The sequence below is a fragment of the Myxine glutinosa genome, chromosome 10 (genome assembly GCF_964187855.1).
Source record: "Myxine glutinosa chromosome 10, kmMyxGlut1.1, whole genome shotgun sequence".
Lineage (NCBI taxonomy): Eukaryota > Metazoa > Chordata > Myxini > Myxiniformes > Myxinidae > Myxine > Myxine glutinosa.
The window spans coordinates 80,044,328-80,065,194 of record NC_136270.1 but is presented as its reverse complement, the minus strand read 5'-3'; the positions used below and the strand labels follow the sequence as shown (position 1 = coordinate 80,065,194).

Here is a 20,867-nt window from a genome sequence, read left to right as displayed (position 1 = left end):
AAACTCACACAACCACCAACTCACACAACCACTTTCTCTAAAATAAACATCTGAACACCATATAAATGATTTTTGTACGAGGACTCTGGGAGAAATATGAGCTGGATGACTTCGTCCTGTAATTGTTGATGTGTGAGTATCCGTGTATTTCTGCTGTCATTAAAGTCACTAGGGCATGCCCGTACAAAATTATATCCCCCCCCTCTATTTACATGAAATGGTTTGGTCCATTCGCAAAGCCAAAGCGGACGGCTTGCGAGTACGGTGACAATCCCCCCCATCTATTTACATGAAATGGTTTGGTCCAAAGCGAACGGCTTGCGGAGTTTGGTAAAGAAATCGCCATAGCTCGGTAACTACTTGTCCGATTAATATGAAACCTTGAAAAGGCACATCCTCGGGTCCCCAGCAATATACCTGGCAAGTTTGAAGTATATCGGACCCGTGGTTGTCGAGAAACAGCGGTCGCATACACACACACAGACACACAGAGATTAGTGGAATTATAGATAGATACCATGCTTTTCTCTCTGTCCTGAGAGGAAATATATGCTTCATGTAAACCATGATTAAATTGAGGACAAATTAATAAAATTCTTCCACAGTACATTTTTTGTCCAAGTCCTTCACGAACCTGTCGTTCTTCACGAACCAATGCCTGACGTTCGACTGAAGGTGGCAGAGCAATGTGTAATTTATTGAACAAAATGTAACACTTAACATTATTTACTAACTGCTAACTGGAATCCACACCCAGGTCATACTATCCTCGTCAACTAAAGTATCAAACAAGCCCGGCTACGCCGCCGTGAGACTATCGGTCGTGTTATTACATTAACCTTGGATGGACAGGATTGCAATTGGCACTAATAATGAGGAATGGTGTCTTCATGCATCTCCAGTAAAGACTGAAGTTAGAGAGTAAACGATAAAGAAGGAAACAGATTATAAAGTGATTGATTTCAATATTTTTCCCATTAAAATGCCTTTGTCATGTGGTGCGTAAATTAAGCAACACTTTTGTAGGAGAAATTACATTATAGAGTGCGTATGTGCATGGTTTCTGTACACACTGAAAGAGGATGATGGTGGAACCTCCTTTAACCCAGTTCTTTACTATTAGTCAGGTTCACTAGGTTAACAAATATAATTTCGTTCAAAATTTTGGGAGATTAGCAAACCTGTACATTTTGGAATCTTCAGAGCATGGAGAATCTGAAAATCAATGTTGGCATTTGCACAGACACCTGCATGGCCGCCATTTTGGATTTTGAAAATGGCCGCCATAAAATACATATTTTGCGCGATCTCGGCTTCTAGTCAACCTAGAGACTTAATTAAATATGCTAATCCTATGTTTTCTGGGTCAAGGAATCCAATAAAGGCCTCAAAATAGTGCTCAGGATTATAGAAAAGCAACAAACAAAGGTAATTGAAAACCATTGTCTTTATATTTGTGATATAACTGTATTACATAATACATGATATTGCAAGTCCTTTGAAGTTATAGGTTGTTATAGGAAGTTATAGGTAGTATCAGATTGAACTATAACTCCTATACACAGGATCTACGAGGTCTATACCGTTCAGGAATATGCTTTTACAGATCTTCATCACTGTCCTGAGTGTCATTTTCGCAAAGGTGTCTACGCAAATGTAAACATTAATTTTTGGATTCCTCATGCTGTGAATATTCCAAAAATGTATAGTTTTGCTAATCTACCAAAATTTTGAACGAAAAAACATAGTGAACCTGACTATATTCCAGGTTTTCCAGAATGCCCAAGCCAGGAAAAACTGAGAACTCACCTCAAGGAGGATGTGATGCCACCATCTCTGGGGAAACACGCCAGACACAGAAGCAGATTTCATACATAAAATCCTTTCCATTTAAAATTCACTGTACCTGGAGATACCTGAACTCCAGATAGGGATTGCTCAAGCTATTCCCAGTGACAAATTAAATGCACGACATCCTTATCGAAGAAGGCAGACTAGAACAAGTTTATAAGAACCATCATTAACTAATCGGTAATTAAGAAATTACACATTTTAAAAATAATAATACCGATGACAATATTAATGTATTTTCCTATCTCTCAAATGCCATGCAAAATGACAAGTAACTAATCGTGGTCACTCGTGTTTGTGAATGATACAAATGTAAATTAGTCATTGAGGGGATGAAACGTAAACAATTGGGCACCAAATAAAATGAAGTTGAACATCTGTGCAGGAAGAGATGAAAAAACAAATAGGATACTGTACTGTGTATGAAAGGCTACATAAATTATGTGTTGTACATAATATAAGGTTATTGTTGAGGAAATGCTATACATTTAGGAATAACTAAATATTGTACAGAAAATGTGATTGGGAACGATCTGAGATAGTGGTGAACGGTGATCTTGAAGCACTGGAAGGAAGAATGGGATTGAACAGAGAGAGCAAGCTGGTTCCACAGGTGGGGGAAAAAGAGGAATTAATTAGTGGACAGGAGCAGTGAGCCTGGACAGAGCCTGGAGCAGTGAACATTGAGTGGACATGAGCAGTGAGCAGTAAGTGGACATGAGCAGTGAGCTTGGACAGAGTCTGCAGCAGTGAGTGGACAGGAGCAGTGAGCCTGGATCAGTGAGCAGTGAGTGGACATGTGCAGTGAACAGTGAGCCTGGACACAGCCTGGAACAGTGAGCCTGGAGCAGTGAATGGACAGGAACAGTGAGCCTGGAGCAGTGAGCAGTAAGTGGACATGAGCAGTGAGCCTGGACAGAGCCTGGAGCAGTGAGTGGACAGGAGCAGTGAGCAGTAAGTGGACATGAGCAGTGAGCAGTGATCATGGACAGAGCCTGGAGCAGTGACCTGGAGCAGTGAGCCTGGAGCAGTGAGCAGTGAGTGGACAGGAGCAGTGAGCCTGGACAGAGCCTGGAGCAGTGAGCAGTGAGTGAACAGGAGCAGTGTGCCTGGAGCAGTGACTAGTGAGCAGTGAGTGGACAGGAGCAGTGAGTAGTGAGCCTTGACTTTGGGCATTTCACCAGAAGAGGGTTACTGGCAGACTGTGTACGCCCTGCAGAAACCTTGGAGGGACAAAGCCAAGAGAGGGCAGAGGGTGCAAGACCAAAAAGAGGTGGTGGAATACAGAGACCACCAACCTGTCTGAAATGTGAGTGTAACGGGCCGAGACAATCCGCTTCTTCATCAGAGATCCCAATGATTTAAAGGCCTTGCTTTCCATGGCATCAATTTGAGCAAGGTGTGAGGCAGGGATGCTAGCTCAGAAGCGAGAGCAGTACTCCCTCAAGCTGCGGATGAAGGCCTTGTAAGTGGGTATGTCATTGTGGCATTACATCTGGGTCGTCATTACGTTTAACACGAGGCTAGGCCTCTACGGACGTGCACAGCATCCCGGCGCCCAGCACTCAACCCGTCCCATCGCTTCGCTGATGGCAGTTGAACACCATAACCAATATATCTGACTGTCTGACGACCGTAGGCGATGATGGGTGGAATGCCAGATGCTCGGTGTCGAGATGACGGGTGTAGTAAGATGGCGGTGCAGTAAATGGCATTACGTCTGGAACATAGTTACGGCGTTACTCCTAGCACTTGGCCCGAGCCTTTATGGTGAAAGAATAGTAGCCTCCGCCATATAAAGTCCTTCCTTGGCATATCTGAACTCCTATCGCAGCGAAACGAGCGTGACAGACAGATGGATGGACAGAGAAATCCGGATACTTTAATATTTCGATGATAAGTTGAAACCAAAGTAATCTGTTAAATTAACGGTAGTTTGGAAGAAAGAAAAATATAACTCAAATGAATGTCAGGGTTATATTTTTGTTAATCTTTAAAACAGGAATTTTCATTCAGGTGACCAAAATTGGCCTATTTATAAGAACCTGGCAGTTAAGACCGAAAAATAGGGCGTATCGTTCATTTTTTCAGGAAAGCACCAAATTTGGCACAGATGTAGTATGGACCTATACAATTGTTTTTCTGAGGGGCGCCCAAAAATTCAGAACCCCTGGTGGCCGCCATATTGAATTTCAACATGACCACCCTTTTTTCCCATTTTCCTTGAATCTCATAGTATTTTAGGTAAAATTGCAATTCCAAGTGATACACATTGTTTTATTGGTCTCTGATAACAATGAAATGGTATTAATTAATCAAAGTTACACACAGTTACAGTTTTAACTTAAAATATTGTGGGCACTTGAAAGGTGGAGGCTCTCGCACAGACGCGTAGTACTACAAGCACTGTCCATCGCAGTCACACAGTGATGTGCAGGGCATATTTGCCCTGGAGCATTTACAGTTGCCTTTACAGGCCGACTTACAATGGCAGCTTGTAAGCTCTGAACATGCCTCCTGTATCAGTGGTATTGTGGTCCAAATTGGTGTCCAAGAAGTCCCTGTTTTCATCCAGCCCCAATCAGCTGGTGATGGAAGTTCTGGGTAGGGCACAAGTGCCTGACTCCATACGTGTCCAGCCTGAAAACATGCACGTTTTAGGTGTTGTTCGAAGGCGTCTGCTGTTGGGGGAATGTGATCAATTGTTCTTGCCTTCTTCGTGAACAAGTGTCGGCGCATGTCATTCACTGTCTTTATCTCGGTAGTCCGGTCATGGAGGATGGCAACATATCTTTCTATGCTCTGTAGTTCCATAGTAATAGCGTCCACAGATGGCCTATAAGTGAGAGCATGAAAGGTCTGCGTGATGCTGGGGTATGCCTCCCAAGCCTTCCAGGCTGTCTTTTCCCAATTTGGGCAAAAAATGACTGTGTCGCAGCCAGTGAAGGCATGAAATAATGGCAAAGACTCGGACTTCCTGCGGCCAAGGCCAGTGGCAATTTTATGGATGGCAAGGTAGCGGTAGCTTTTACCAGTGCCAATGGCAATCCAGAGTTCCTCCACACCGTGTGACTGGTAGGTAAAGTAGTGTGCTATTGCCAAGACCACAATATCAGAATCTACAGTTCGAACCCGTTTTCTCCCCTGGATTTTTTCCCCGTTTTCCCCGTTCTCTCCACGGCGCCCCTCAGGATTTAATTTTAATTAAAAAATTTCTGAATTTTTGGGCGCCCCTCAGGAAAACAATTGTATAGGTCCATACTACATCTGTGCCAAATTTGGTGCTTTCCTGAAAAAATGAACGATGCTTCCTCTTAACTGCCGAGCTATATTTGGCATCCTCCTATGGACTTCTTCGTTCATATGCACCCAAGGCTGCGAGGTAGCATCATTGGCTGAGGACATGGCTGGGCCGCTGATGCAATGGCTTCTGCTGGTTAGGGCAGGAATTTGTAATTTGACCCTGGTGCTGGTGATAGCTCGCCTACTCTTGGTGAAGAACACCATGTTGTGGATTTTCCCTGGTGCTGGTGAGTTTTGATCCTGGTGCTGGTCCTCTGAGATGGACACTTTAATGTCCACCAATGAATGCTGTGTTCAACTGACAGGACCGGCACTCCACAGCGGCCTTGACATCATATTTGGGGAAGCGATGAAAATCTGATGGAGCCAAGTCGGGGCTGTACGGTTGGTGCTGTAAGATGATGAAACCGAGGTGACCAATTGCTTTAGTTGTTCGCACACTCGTATGAGGCCTTGCATTGTCATGCTGTATCTGCACGTCAGGACTACCCTCCACATTTGTGCTTTCACTTTATTTTGTTTCAATGTAGCACTCAGCTTCGATGTCGGGGCATCCCTCCATTGTTGGGAGAGCAGTATCAGCATGTCCAAGGTAAGAGTGAACTGGATTTCACATGATAAACCCATTGATGACTTTGTCAAAAGAAAAGTTCGTTTTGGAGAATCTTTACATGTTTTGGAGAAAAACAATATGAAGCATTACTTTTCAGGAACAGGACGCTGGAGAATCTGTATGGGTGAAGAAAAGAAGCCTAAAGGGATGCAGAGGAAAAAGTTGCCACGAGGCCCGCACGACCACATGACCTATAGATCCAGGGTGGTGCCAATCAGCACTGATGTTGGCAGCTGGTTATGTAAGGAGGAAAATAAAAAAGGGCTTTATCCACCATGCCTTGGAAATGCTTTTCTAATTCAAGTACAATTTTGTCTGAACACGGGTAATTTTCGCCGAGCTGAAAAGTTGTGAAATCACAGATATGGCCGATTCATCGTCTTTGCCACCCTTACTTCAGTTGTTGTCCTAGGCTGGGGCCTCCTTGGCCAATGCGGAAATCTGGCCCAGTCCACGTGCAGCTAAGGCTCAGTGGGCCATTGAGAATGATACCGGTCATTGGTGAGGCCGCGTCCCCAGGGATGTCTCACATCCTTTGTTTTGTCTTCGCGCTTTTACGCTCCCCCTCTAATTTACACCTACACTTTTATTTTAAGTGAACTGTAGATATTTGCTGCATGTCTTCAAATGGTTATGGTTGATTTCTTGTTTGCTCGTGCTGAATGCTATAAGAGCCCAGGTTGAGGAATAGTTTGTAATAGAGGTTTGATTCCCTTAACCTCCACATGGTGGTTATATAAGTGTCCTGCGGGGAAAGCAACCAGTTGCAGGGCCATCCGCTCGGCCATTCATGGAAAGTGTGCTGGCAGCACCTCTGAATGAGCCAGTCCTTCATAGAAGAGGAAACGAAAGTGAAAAAGTGGCTTAGAAATTGATTTGAAAATCATTTCATGTTAGAGACAGGCATGCAGTGGGAAGAGTTATGGCATGGGGTGGTGCATTGGGAAAGGGTGGATGCCAGCTGAGATTTTCCCGAAAAGGGTCATTTTAACCCCTTTTTTGCTAAATCAGTATTTCCGAAGTGTTGAAAAAGAGAAGAGATGTTTGTAACAATATCCCATTTATTTGCCCAGCCATTTTACTCTACATGGGGTTTTTATACATCATTTTGTTGCTGATGATATTGCCTACAAAATGCATCTCAGTATTTTTAAATATATATATAATTAAGGGGTTACCATGGTTACAGTGGGGGTCAAAGGTCAACCTATGGCAAAAATATATAATTTTCTCACACTTTCTAATAGATAGGCAAAATGCCATATAAAACTAAATTTACTGGTTCTAATTGCTTTTATTTATCAATCCTCACATAGAAGAGCAGTTTTTAGTGAGGGAAGATTGATGTAATACCCCTCTGTGGGCAATTAGTGAAGGGTGAAAATTAACCTTTTCTTCAAAAATACATAGAAATTGTGAAAAAAAACCTCTGTTTTGTATTTACCGGTACATGGAATTGTTAGGTGTGATGTTATAGCATACAGCATGCATTGGAAAATGTCTCCAAACCACCATGGTCAAGATTCCTAGTATTGTTTGAGACTCCATCAAAGAAGAAGTCCTCAAGGCTGGTGAAACAGGAGCATCCCTAGTTGAAACATTTGTCTCCACTCGCCTTATTGAGAAGTCAACAGACTTTCATGCTACATTATCTAGGAACAAAACACCATCAATAAGCAGGATGTACAAAGTAAGCTTTCAACCAAGTGGAGCTGGCAAACAGAAAGAGATCAAAGCTGACAGGAATCTAATCCAAAGACTGTTTGTGGCAGCACAGGGAGGGAGAGATGTAGACCTGAATAACATCCTGAGGCATGAGCTTTCATCAGTCCCACGTGCACTAGCAGACACCAATGGGAAACTCCATTCTACCGACAAGCCCCAGCTTCAAGAAATGCTGACCAAGGACATAGAAGTGTCAAAAAACCTTCCCAAGAGTACAGCGAAAACCTGCTTGATCATTGACGGCCCTGCACTGATACAAGCAATTGGCAAGCCTGAGAAATCAGAGACTTTTGGAGATCTGAGCAATGTATTCTGTACCAGTGTCTTAAACCGCTTTGGTCCCATGTACTCCAGGGTTGATGTTGTGTTTGATCGGTATCAGGAGGTCTCCATCAAGTCTGGCACAAGGGAAAAAAGAGCCGACAAAACCCGCCCAATCAGACGTGTCATCAGTTCAAAGGACGTGAAGCTCCCCTCCAACTTCAACTCATTCCTCAGCCTCTCTGCCAACAAGGCTGACTTGGCAGCATTTCTTTCCGGATCTCTCATAGAGATGGCGGAGAAGGAGCTACAGCCAACATATGAATTAGTTGTTGCCGGCGGGTTTGAGGATTTGATGAGGGTATGGTTTCTACCGGCAGGAGCACCAGCTCCATGAACGCAAACCATGAAGAGGCGGACACCAGGATCATCCTGCATGCCAGGGATGCGACACTACAGGGCTACCAGAGATGTGTCCTTCAATGCCGAGACACAGATGTCCTGGTTGTGGCACTGGGCCTGCGGGATCACCTATCTCTAGAGGTGTGGTTCAGTTCAGGATTGAAATCCAAACGTCCCTTCATCCCCATCCATCAGATCTCACTACCAGAAGACCAAATTCAGACAATTATTGCATTCCATGCACTAACAGGTTGTGACACAGTCAGCCAGTTCGCCGGTATAGGGAAGAAGACTGCGTTGAAAGTGTTCACTGAAGAGTCAGCATGCCTCCAGAAGATGGGGTCTATAAACATCAGTGACCAATTGATCCAAGACGCTGAGAAGTTTGTGTGCAAACTGTACCTAAAAACCACCCCTCTTACGGCAATTGATCAAGTTCGCCGAGAAATGTTCCTTCAAGGAAAGCGTTCGCTTGATGCTCTTCCCCCCTCCAAGGATGCACTGGAAATGCATATTCGTCGAGCAAACTACCAATGCCTTGTCTGGAAGGAGTCACGAAGCCCAGTGCAAGATCTGCCTGATCCAACAACCAGTGGATGGAAGAATGATAGTAGTGGAAACCTCGTTCCCAATTTGATGACCCTGAGCCCTCTTCCAAAAGCTTGCAAGGAGCTTGTGAGCTGCTTTTGCACATCTGGTTGTGGAAAAAGATGCGGCTGTTTCCGTGCAGGACAAAAGACCTGCATTAGTGCTTGCACTTGTAGGGGATCACGCACCAATTCACAGGATGATGATGAAGATGTGTAGGTACTCGGAGCCCCGGTTCAAACTATGTTATCCGTAGGTTGTTGGCAAACAGAATAAAGTCTCAAACAATACTAGGAATCTTGACCATGGTGGTTTGGAGACATTTTCCAATGCATACTGTGTGCTATAACATCACACCTAACAATTCCATGTACCGGTAAATACAAAACAGAGGTTTCTTTCACAATTTCTATGTATTTTTGAAGAAAAGGTTAATTTTCACCCTTCACTAATTGCCCACAGAGGGGTATTACATCAATCTTCCCTCACTAAAAACTGCTATTCTATGTGAGGATTGATAAATAAAAGCAATTAGAACCAGTAAATTTAGTTTTATATGGCATTTTGCCTATCTATTAGAAAGTGTGAGAAAATTATATACAGTATTTTTGCCATAGGTTGACCTTTGACCCCCCACTGTAACCATGGTAACCCCTTAATTATATATATATTTAAAAATACTGAGATGCATTTTGTAGGCAATATCATCAGCAACAAAATGATGTATAAAAACCCCATGTAGAGTAAAATGGCTGGGCAAATAAATGGGATATTGTTACAAACATCTCTTCTCTTTTTCAACACTTCGGAAATACTGATTTAGCAAAAAAAGGGTTTAAAATGACCCTTTTCGAAAAAATCTCAGCTGGCATCCACGCTCCCCCGATGCACCACCCCATTCCCTACCTGTTTCCATTGGATGCCTGCTTTTAACATGAAATGATTTTCAAAATGAATTTTTCAGGCTCATTTCCTCTACTATCAAGGGATAGGCAGGTGGGCCGTTCGGACGGTTTGGCGCCCGGGATTGTGACACAGGTCAGATTTCCCTCCACAATAAAAAAAATATTTTTAAGCAGAACAGAATCAGGAATCACAGTGAATTGAATATAAAGCCAAGAAATAAATATACAAAAATTTACAAAGCTTCAGGTAACAGTGCTACCCAAGCGGTCTGTTCACCAGGTGCTCGTGCATGGGACTCAACCTGTATTCCACTAACTGCACCCTTGAATCAGAATTTTCTAAGTCTCTGGATGTTTTTTCATGTATTAGCCATAAAAGGAAATTCTGCTGAAAGTAACATCTACTGAAATGGAAATGACGGCAGGGTCAGTTTAGCTATCAAGAAAGCAGAACGTAGACAATACAAGGAAGTTAATAGTATGGGCAGTAGAGAGTTTTGTCAGTAACTCACTCTTGGGATGGTGAGCTTGGCTCTGTCAAAGGGCTGTGGTGAGTTACGGTGAAAAACGCTGCACTCCAGAATCGGCTGGTACGCCTGGATTTTAGCATGCGATGCGAACCATGCCAGGACAAGTCACAACATGAGTTCACTTCTCACAACACCAAAGGCCATCACAAGCCTATACTCAGTTCTACTGAAAAGAACAACCACTGAGCCGACTGAAAATTACAAAAATAAAACAATTTCAAAAATTATAATAGCTCCATTTCATCCACAATTATCGTTCTGCAGTACATTAATTTTTTTTTACAATCAATGCCATAAAACGTCTGTAAACATTAATATAAACAAGTCTGACACCAGCTAAAATTGCTACATATATATATATATATATATATATATATATATATATATATATATGTATGTATATATATATATATATATATATATATATATATATATATATATATGTATGTATGTGTGTGTGTAATCAAACATGATGCAATGTCTCGAGCTGAGTGAAGAGACAATCCGAGCGAAGGGACGACCTTGAGGGATCTTATACAGACTTGGCATTTAATATGCAATTTTTTTTTTTTCTTGACTTGGGTTTACTTTCTGAACTCAGTATATCAATCTGGTGAGTTTCTTTTACCCTTCGGTGATGTCTTTGTTGAAAGAACCATGCCACTGATTGTCTTTCGCAGCAAGAAGTCAATAACAGGATTATATCACAGGTGGCGTGACAAAATGTAAGGACAGGTACATTTGACGATTGGTTTCACAATCGGGTATAGAAGGGTTGTTGCGTTCTGTATTAGTGGAAAACAACTGCTGCACGTCTACAAAAGTTATTGCCGCCTCCTCTGGAGATGTTCCGTCAACTTGACAATGCTGTTTGTCATGGAGTGGTGGCTTTACGAAATTCTGGCATGAAACAGCGTGCTATTGCTCGGCAGTATGGCATCACTCAAGGTCAGGTGTCAAAGATCCTAAAACGAAATGCTCAGAGGGGTGTCCCTACTCCAATACCGAGGCCAGGACGTCCACGCAGAACCACAAGGAGAGATTATCGCCAGCTGCACCGGTTAGTCTGCAATAGCCGTACCAAGTCAGCTAATCGGCTTAGGGCTGAGTGGCAGCAACTGACAAATGTGCCTGTATCCAGAAGGCTAGTCAACCAACGACTGGTTCAAGCAGGCTATCGTGCCAGGCTTCCCCTGAGAAAGCCACGCCTGACCAGACAACACAGCCAGCGCCGATTGCAGTGGGCCAGAGAGCACCGTCAATGGCAGCCAGGACACTGGAATCACGTGACCTTCAGTGACGAGTCTATATTTCTGGTCTATCGTCGAGATGGCCGCATCTGAGTGCACAGACAAGTGCATGAAGCCCACAACGAAGAGTGTATAGTGCCAAGAGTCCAAGCTGGAGGTGGTGGGGTGACCGTTTGGGCTGCTTTTCATGCAGGGGGCAAAACTGACCTGGTTGTTCTGAATGGAAACCTGAACCAGTTCAAGTACAGGGTCATTCTGGAAGAAAGATTGCTTCCATTTGCTCGTGCAGCCTTTCGAGGAAACTTTGTCTTCCAAGATGACAATGCACGGCCTCATCGTGCTCGCGTGATCCAACACTTTCTTGCTGACCGTGGTGTAGAGCATATGGAGTGGCCTGCCACGTCCCCGGATATTAATCCGATAGAGAACTTGTGGGCAGAATTAATGCGTCAAATCGACAACTTGGACCAGCAGCCGACCTCTGTGCGTGAATTGCAGCAGACTATTGTCACTGCATGGCAAGCGATTCCTGTCCAAACCTTGGCAAATCTCGTGAACAGCATGCCTCGATGTGTACGTGCTCTCCTGAATGCTCGTGGGGGTTACACGAAGTACTGAACTGTAATTTTACTCTCCGTAATCCCAGTCATAATTTAGCTTTTGTTTTTGTTGAAAAAAAAATTGGCTAATGTGCAAAATAAAGAAATACTTCTGGAAAACGTACAGAAGTTTAACACAGTACTGTCCGTGAATTGAGTTCGATATCAGTTTACATCACTTTCAAGGATCAATTTATTTGCTTCGAAATGTCAAATGTGGTTTTTGTTTCCTTTAAAGGTCACATTAACAAAATCTCGAATAATTTCAACATAATTCCAATGAACTTTTGGTTCTAAGATTTCTTGAAAAGTAAGTTCACCCCCACAAAAAAAAAAATTCCATATTAAATGCCAAGTCTGTATAAACTGTCCATTCAGTGCGCGATCATCTGGCATTCTGTATCCCAGTGCTGTAGACGACTGAGATTTAACAGGTGCGTAATTGCTTGATTGCAGGAAACTAGAAAGAGATGTATGCTTTGATTGCCTTCTTTATTGAAATAATAATCTGCATTGTTGTGTTGTAGGAATGGGTAGAGAAATAGTTCAATAAAGCCTCATTTCTTGAAAGAGTTCTGAGTTTAATTTCACAACAATATATATGTATATATATATATATATATATATATATATATATATATATATATATATATATATATATATATATATATATATATATATATATATATATATATACAGTCACATGAAAAAGTAAGTACACCCCATGTAAAGTTTTGACTTTTTCAACATATTTTAACATACAGCTATTTGATCTTCATTTCAACAATATTGATAGATAAAGGTGATATAATATAACAAATATCATGAAACATTTACATTTTGTCGTCCATTTTATAATTTAAATAAACATAAATGCAAATTTCACAAGTGGAAAAAGTAAGTACACCCCAACATTTATCACTATTTCAAATACCTAAAATTAGAATCAGGTGCACCAGCTCAGGTGCAAATGATTAGAACATCGTTAGGGAGGATCTTGGAGGAACCTGTCTTATTTAAACCTCAGACATTTCGTTTGGTTTGCTCTTTGTTGTTGAAGTGTGCAGCGTCACCATGCCTAGATCAAAAGAGCTCTCTGAGGCCTTCAGAAAGAAGGTTATAGATGCCTACGAGTCTGGGAAGGGATTTAAAAAGATCTCCAAACAATTTGAAATCAATCATTCGACTGTCCGGAAGATCATCTACAAGTGGAGAAGATTCCAAACAACTGCCAACTTGTACAGGCCAGGCCGCCCCAGCAAGTTCAGCCCGAGAGCAGACCGCAAGATGCTGAAAGAAGTCTCTAAGAACCCCAGAATGTCATCATGGGACCTACAGGTAGCTCTTGCCACTGTTGATGTCAAAGTGCATGAGTCTACCATTAGAAAGAGGCTGCACAAAATTGATCTACATGGGAGGTGTGCCAGGAGGAAACCTTTGCTGTCCAGAAAGAACATCAGGGAAAGACTAAAGTTTGCCAATGAATACCTCGGCAAAGACCAGCACTTCTGGAACAATGTGCTCAGGACAGATGAGTCAAAGGTAGAGCTATTTGGCCACAGTACCAGAAGACATGTTTGGCGAAAACCAAAGACAGCATTTGACCACAAGAACCTGATACCAACTGTAAAGCATGGTGGTAGAAATATTATGGTTTGGGGCAGCATTGCTGCATCAGGGCCTTGGCAGCTCACCATCATAGACTCCACTATGAATTCTTCATTGTACCAGAGGGTGCTTGAGGATAATGTGAGGCCATCTGTCGGAAAGTTGAAGCTCAACCGAAGGTGGACCTTGCAACATGACAATGACCCTAAACATACCAGTAAATCCACCAAGGAATGGCTGAAAAGAAAGAAATGGAGGGTTCTGGAATGGCCAAGTCAAAGCCCGGATCTAAATCCCATCAAGATGTTGTGGGGGGATTTGAAACGAGCTGTGCATGCAAGAAACCCCTCAAACATCGCACAGCTGAAAGAATTCTTCATGGAGGAGTGGACAAAAATTTCTCCCAGTCGATGTCAGAGACTGGTAGACAGTTATAAGAAACGCCTACTTGAAGTTGTTTCTGCCAAAGGGGGCAATACCACCTATTAGAGCCAAGGGTGTACTTACTTTTTCCACATGCAAAATTTGCATTTATGTTTATTTAAATTTTAAATGATACAATGGACTACAAAATGTAAATGTTTCATGATATTTGTTATATTATATCACCTTTATCTATCAATATTGTTGAAATGAAGATCAAATAGCTGTATGTTAAAATATGTTGAAAAAGTCAAAACTTTATATGGGGTGTACTTACTTTTTCACGTGACTGTATATATGTGTGTGTGTGTGTGTGTGTGTGTGTGTGTGTGTGTGCGTGTGTGTGTGTGTGTGTGCGTGTGTGTGTGTGTGTGTGTGTGTGTGTGTGTGTGATTAAACTATCGATCTTGAGCACTTTCACCATTAAATCATATAAACACAAATCAGCCATTTTGTAAATATGACTGACTCTAAATTAAATGTCAGCCATTTTGTTTGTCAGACAGAAGTCTGTCCAACAAAATTAATCAAATATTTAGCAAAACTTTGGTAAGAAATGTGAATACTACTTCTCAATACACACAATTAGATCACAGTTAATTAACAGAGACAAACCCGTTAAAGTAAAGCATTCTCAATGCACACTTAATGAGGATCATTAAAAAGTGTATGTAGGCCTTCATTAAAAAGTGTATGTAGGCCTTCATTAAAAAGTGTATGTAGGCCTTCATTAAAAAGTGTATGTCGGCCTTCATTAAAAAGTGTATGTCGGCCTTCATTAAAAAGTGTATGTAGGCCTTCATTAAAAAGTGTATGTCGGCCTTCATTAAAAAGTGTAAGTAGACCTTCATTAAAAAGTGTATGTCGGCCTTCATTAAAAAGTGTAAGTAGACCTTCATTAAAAAGTGTATGTCGGCCTTCATTAAAAAGTGTAAGTAGACCTTCATTAAAAAGTGTATGTAGGCCTTCATTAAAAAGTGTATGTAGGCCTTCATTAAAAAGTGTATGTAGGCCTTCATTAAAAAGTGTATGTAGGCCTTCATTAAAAAGTGTATGTAGGCCTTCATTAAAAAGTGTATGTCGGCCTTCATTAAAAAGTGTATGTAGACCTTCATTAAAAAGTGTATGTAGGCCTTCATTAAAAAGTGTATGTCGGCCTTCATTAAAAAGTGTAAGTAGACCTTCATTAAAAAGTGTATGTAGACCTTCATTAAAAAGTGTATGTCGGCCTTCATTAAAAAGTGTATGTCGGCCTTCATTAAAAAGTGTATGTAGGCCTTCATTAAAAAGTGTATGTCGGCCTTCATTAAAAAGTGTATGTAGGCCTTCATTAAAAAGTGTATGTCGGCCTTCATTAAAAAGTGTAAGTAGACCTTCATTAAAAAGTGTATGTCGGCCTTCATTAAAAAGTGTAAGTAGACCTTCATTAAAAAGTGTAAGCATGAGGTGTTTTGAAGATGGAGATCTATTCTCCTAGCTCGCCCCTCCTGCAGTGGGAGATGGAGTTTTCCAATTACGTGTGTGTGTGTGTGTGTGTGTGTGTGTGTGTGTGTGTGTGTGTGTGTGTGTGTGTGTGTGTGTGTGTCCAGGCTGTAACATTTTTACCATTTGAATTTTCGTCATAAAATTATCAACAAAGTTTTATTAGAAGAATATGGAGAAGCTAAATTCATAATTTTGTCAAAAGGTCAAAACGTCAAAGGTCAGTGTCACCTGAAATTGTCAATTTTCATCCAATTGACCAGAAATTTTAAGACCTTGCATATTGGGTCACTGAATTGCTTCACCAATCAAAAGTTAGAAGTCGATTTTTTTTTTATCAAAAGGTCAAAGGTCAAGGTTGCATAAAATTGGGAATTTTCATTTTGTGCGTTTAGTTTTCAATTTTCTTTTTTTTTGTTTTTATTTATTTATTTTTGTTTTTTTTATGTCTCTTTTTAGATATTTTCGTCATGTTTAGCATACGAAAGAAGAAGAAGAAATCTGAATAAAAAGCGGATGCGGATGGGCTTTACATTTTCAGATGCTTTCTAGTTTTATTTGCAATGGAAATGTGAGCAGTGCATTGGGGAAATGCATAAAACTAAAATAAAAATAAATAAGTAATCTGTCATGTGTCACATATAGTCCAACTAATGGGGATGACATGATAGGAAACTGACCAGACAGGAAGCTCCTGCAGGTGATTATAGAGGAAGTCTTTATTTTCATCTTCCAAATTTGTTCCTCCTTCCACATCCACAGTTGCTGCAAGAAGCATAATTACAGCACTCTGAACAACTTAAAAACAATTGAACTCAAGATCAGATATATTTTGTGTAATATGTTTTGAGACAATGAAGTCAAAAGTCATTGCTCCCCAATTTCTTGCTTTGTTCTGGCCAAGTATCTTAAATGCTGCCATATTTGTCAAAACAAGACCAATGACCAAGGAGTAAACTTAGGCTTGGCAATCCAAAGATGAGCTAAATCAGGTGAAGGATATTTTTCACTCCAACATGATCAACCACCCATCCAAATATTCGACATAACCAAAAAAGGAAACTATAAGGGCACTCGGTCGATCACAAAACCTCCGCCAGGCTGAACAGTTTGTTTTGTATCCCACTGATAGGCCGCATCCATGTCCGGTCCTGAACCAAAATCTAATCGGCTTGTTCTTGTCACCTACCAACTCATCCACCAAGCTTCGTCTGAATCCGTCCATAACCATTTGAAATATCATGCCATACAATAGATCTCTCAATGGTGAAGAATTGCTTAAAAAAATTATCGGATCTGGATCTTCACTAAAATCTAATCAATTCGTCCTGGTCACACACCCAACATGTCCACAAAGTTTCATCTGAATCCGTCCATAACCTCTTTTGATGTCCTGCTCAACGACAGACAAACAGACAGGGGTGAAAACATAACGTCCATCCAACTTCGGTGGCGACGGCAATTACCACTCGTGAATTTTGATCAAAATGTCTCGGTTTTGAATTAATAGCCTGTGACAAGGTTGTTCCGCAACTTTTTACCACACAATAATGTATTTACCATGAGACTGGAAGATGGCTCAAAAAACATCAAGAGTGACCGATGTTAAGGTTTCAGTCATGTTTCAAAGATTCTCACCATTGGTTTACCAGTTGAAGATTACAATATCACTGGATCGAGAGATGTGTGGATGGAGCTGTACGGCATCATCACAACATACAAAACATTCATGAGGAGCTATATCGAGTATGGTACCCCACCCATTGGGTTGGAGTTGTTGCCTCACATGAGGCCCTTCTCTATTCTGTATAAGTCGAGGTTCACTGGGATGTCCATAGAGAATGCTGCAACTAAAGGCATCAGTATTTGCAGGTCTCTGTCTATTTTTCCTGACTCCATGATGATCACACACCATTGGCACTTTCCGTCATCCATCCCACTGCAATCTTACCCAATCCTAGATTATCTCTGTGACATCTCACCTCCATTCCTGTGTCCTTCTTTTCTTACGTGTGGAACTGTCTTCCAGTTGCCGGGTCCTGTTCCTCTCTTAAGTCATTTAAAAGGCAGCCTCATCATCAACGAGCTTATGTCAATCTTTTTTTGTATTCAGAGTCAAGGCTCATGGAAGAGCGAATACACTGAACGGATCAGGACGTAACAGGACAAAAGGAACAGTAGAGAGGGGTTTGGGTGGACATCAACTGCAGAATTGAAGGACAAGATAGAGGAAGATCTGGACAAACAATCGGTGTGGGGAGAAATGGGAGGCAGGAAAGGATGCATGGCGTGGACAGGATGGATACAGTAGGAAACTCTCAGGAGGGGAAAACTGGAAATTTGGAAGGAGAGCTTGGGATTGGGGGAAGGTGGGGGGGGGGGGGGGGGGTTAACGAGGGTAGAAAATATCAACGTTTTGGATTGGGGAAGATCTGAGATGGTATCAACAGCTGAGATGGTGGTCTTGAAGACCTGGAGGGAAGAGTGAGATTTAAGACATGTGGAAGTTGGTTGCACACGCAGGAAAAAAGAGGAACGAATGAGTGGAGGTGTGCAATGATCCTGGGTTTTGGGAGTTTCACCATGGTGGACCGTGTGTGCCCTACAGAAACTTGAGGGGGAGGGGGCAAAGCACAGGAAGAGCAGATGGTTCAATCGCAGAAAGGAGGCCGTAGAAGGGAGAAAAAAAAGGTGAGAAAAGGTGATCGAAGAAAAGCTGAGAATTAAATCTTGTGTTTATTTCTCATCTTTTTGACTCTTCCTAGCTTTTCTGCTTCTCTTATAAATTCCTTCCTGTTAGTTGACCTTCCTTTTCCATTGTCAATATTTCTCCTTCTCATGTCATTTCACTCTTCCACAAGTCTCGATATCTGAATTAAAATGCACAGTCTTGTCGACTTTCTAATGTGAAGAAGGTGTGAGAATCTATCATTGTAAATGTAGCTCACCTGCAGCCTCTTTCTCCATCTGCTGCTCTTGTGAACTGCAAGAACAAATAACAAAAGGCTAAAACAAAAGATGCTAGTCAAGTTAAAATTATTAATAATGGCAATATTTCATAGAATTCATAGACACCTTACCCCACACAGTCTTGAGAAAAGTACATGGGAAGTGTCTTTTAAACTCTTGCTTTGTGTTTCCGAGCACGATCTATATTCGCCTTGTTCGTGAACTTTGAATACCAGACGCAATGGCAACCATAAGAAGCCGGTGCGTCAAATTCAAGAGTTCAGAACTGAGACTTTTGCCAACTCTTCTCAAAGAAACTGACAATTTTGGAACAATCTTTGAGAAAAGAGATGTACTTTAAACAAGCAGATAGATTAGTTGAAGTTAGCTCCATGGTTACATCGCCAGGCGCCACCATTTTTGGCCGAATCTCGCTGTTACTCCGCCCTCGGAGAACCCGGAAAATTTGATTGGTCGAGAGGGTGTAGAATTTTGCCCGAGTACTACAAAACTGAAGGTTTTTGGAAGTGCAAACAATGCGATTTGTGTTCTCAAAAGTTCAAATATCGTTTTAAAGCGCGGCGTTACGCGCGCTGCTTGTGAGCAAGGAGGAAGCGGACAAGCGGTAACATATAAACGTCTTTATTGTAAGACTACACTGTAACACTGAACTCCTCCGGGCTGGTCGCCCGGTGTATATCATGAGGCCACGCCTACCCCTCGGGCGTGGCCACCGCCCACTTGGTGCGTGGAATGATGTCACCACGCCAGTGGGCTTTTGTGTCCGCCACACGCGCCCCCCCAGAATTCCCGCGCACCTGGAGGGCCAGTTTGTGGGGCAGTCGAATGACCCGGCCGAAGCGCCCCCTGGCGATCGGCGGCGTCCGGGGTGCAGGGATACCAGGTGGGATGCCCCTGGCTGCCCCTGGGATGGGTGCAGGACCGGGGGGCGCCGTGGCAGCGGGGCTGGGCGGTGCCGGGGGTCTGCCCGCAGGAGGGCGGCCCCGACGTGGGGGTCGGGCCACTGGCGGTGGATGGTCCACATCGAGGTGGGCCGGCTTGAGGCGGTCTACCGAAACGCGGTCAGGAGTACCGCCGATGTCCAGGGTGAAGTGCTTCGCCCCGGTCTCCAGCACGCGGAAAGGCCCGTTGTACGGGGGCCGCAGTGGTGTCCGATGGGCATCGTGGCGGACGAAGACGTACTCCGCCGTGCGAAGCTCCGGGGCGACGTGCGTCGGTGGGTGCCCGTGGCATGCCGTTGGCACCGGGGCGAACCTCTGGGCGGTCTCTTGCAGAGCGGAGCGCTGCTGTGCCGCGGACCATGGTGCCGTGGAGTCGGGGAGGAACTCGCCCGGCACCCGCAGCGGTTGCCCGAAGACCAACTCCGCCGCGGATGTGCGCAGGTCCTCCTTGGGCGCCATCCGGAGGCCCAGCAGGACCCAGGGGAGCCTGTCGACCCAGCCGCCGTCGCGGAGGGTGGCCCGGAGCGCGGCCTTCAATGAGCGGTGAAATCGCTCACACAGGCCGTTAGCCTGGGGGTGGTAGGCCGTGGTTCGGTGCAGCCGGACCCCGAGCCCCTGCGCAACCGCCCCCCAGAGCTCCGAGGTGAACTGGGGGCCGCGGTCGGATGAGATGTCTGAGGGGGCGCCGAACCGGGCGACCCAGGTGGCGATGAAAGCCTGCGCGACATCGGCCGCCGTTGTCGACGCCAAGGGCACGGCCTCCGGCCACCGGGTGGTGCGGTCCACCATGGTGAGGACGTGGGTGAAACCCCGCGAGGGGGGCAGAGGTCCCACCAGGTCCACGTGGACGTGGTCAAACCGGCGTTCCGGCACCGTGAACGGGGCCAACGGGGCCTGGGTGTGCCGGTGCACCTTGGCGCGCTGGCACGCGAGGCATGTCCTGGCCCAGCCGCGGACGGCCTTCCGGAGGCCATGCCAGACGAACTTGTCGGCGATCAGCCTTTGGGAGGCCCTCGCGCCCGGGTGGGACAGGCCGTGGATGGCGTCAAACACCTGGTGCTGCCAGCCCGCGGGCACAATGGGGCGAGGACGCCCGAGGGAGACGTCGCACAAGAGGGCCGCGCCCGTGCCGTCGAACGGCACCTCGGTGACGCGGAGGCCCGTGACGGCGGTCCGCAAGGCCTGGACGTCGGGGTCAGCGGCCTGGTCCGCTGCCATCCGGGCATAGTCGATGCCGAGGTGGACTGCGTGGGCGACGGCCCGGGAAAGGCAATCCGCAACCGGGTTGTCCTTCCCCGCGACGTGCTGGATGTCCGTCGTGTACTCGGACACGGCCGAGAGGTGACGCTGCTGCCGGGCCGACCACGGCTCGGTGACCTTGCCCATCGCGAAGATCAGCGGCTTGTGGTCGACGAA

General features: G+C 44.1%; 1 protein-coding gene across 3 annotated transcripts in view; it reads right to left on the bottom strand.

Annotated features, from left to right (window-relative positions):
- Window positions 1–20,867, bottom strand: part of LOC137433603 (uncharacterized protein KIAA0513-like) — a 106,769-nt gene that overhangs the window by 9,518 nt on the left and 76,384 nt on the right. For 2 of the 3 annotated variants that reach the window (XM_068125908.2, XM_078786232.1), the window contains exons 7-10: window positions 18,489–18,523; window positions 16,221–16,305; window positions 10,161–10,244; window positions 1,810–1,836 (exon numbers count right to left, since the gene is read on the bottom strand). The exons of the other annotated variant lie outside the window; for it this stretch is intronic. In XM_068125908.2, the coding sequence (XP_067982009.2) occupies window positions 1,810–1,836; window positions 10,161–10,244; window positions 16,221–16,305; window positions 18,489–18,523 (231 nt within the window). The remainder of the gene's footprint in view (window positions 1–1,809; window positions 1,837–10,160; window positions 10,245–16,220; window positions 16,306–18,488; window positions 18,524–20,867) is intronic. 3 annotated transcript variants of the gene reach the window in all.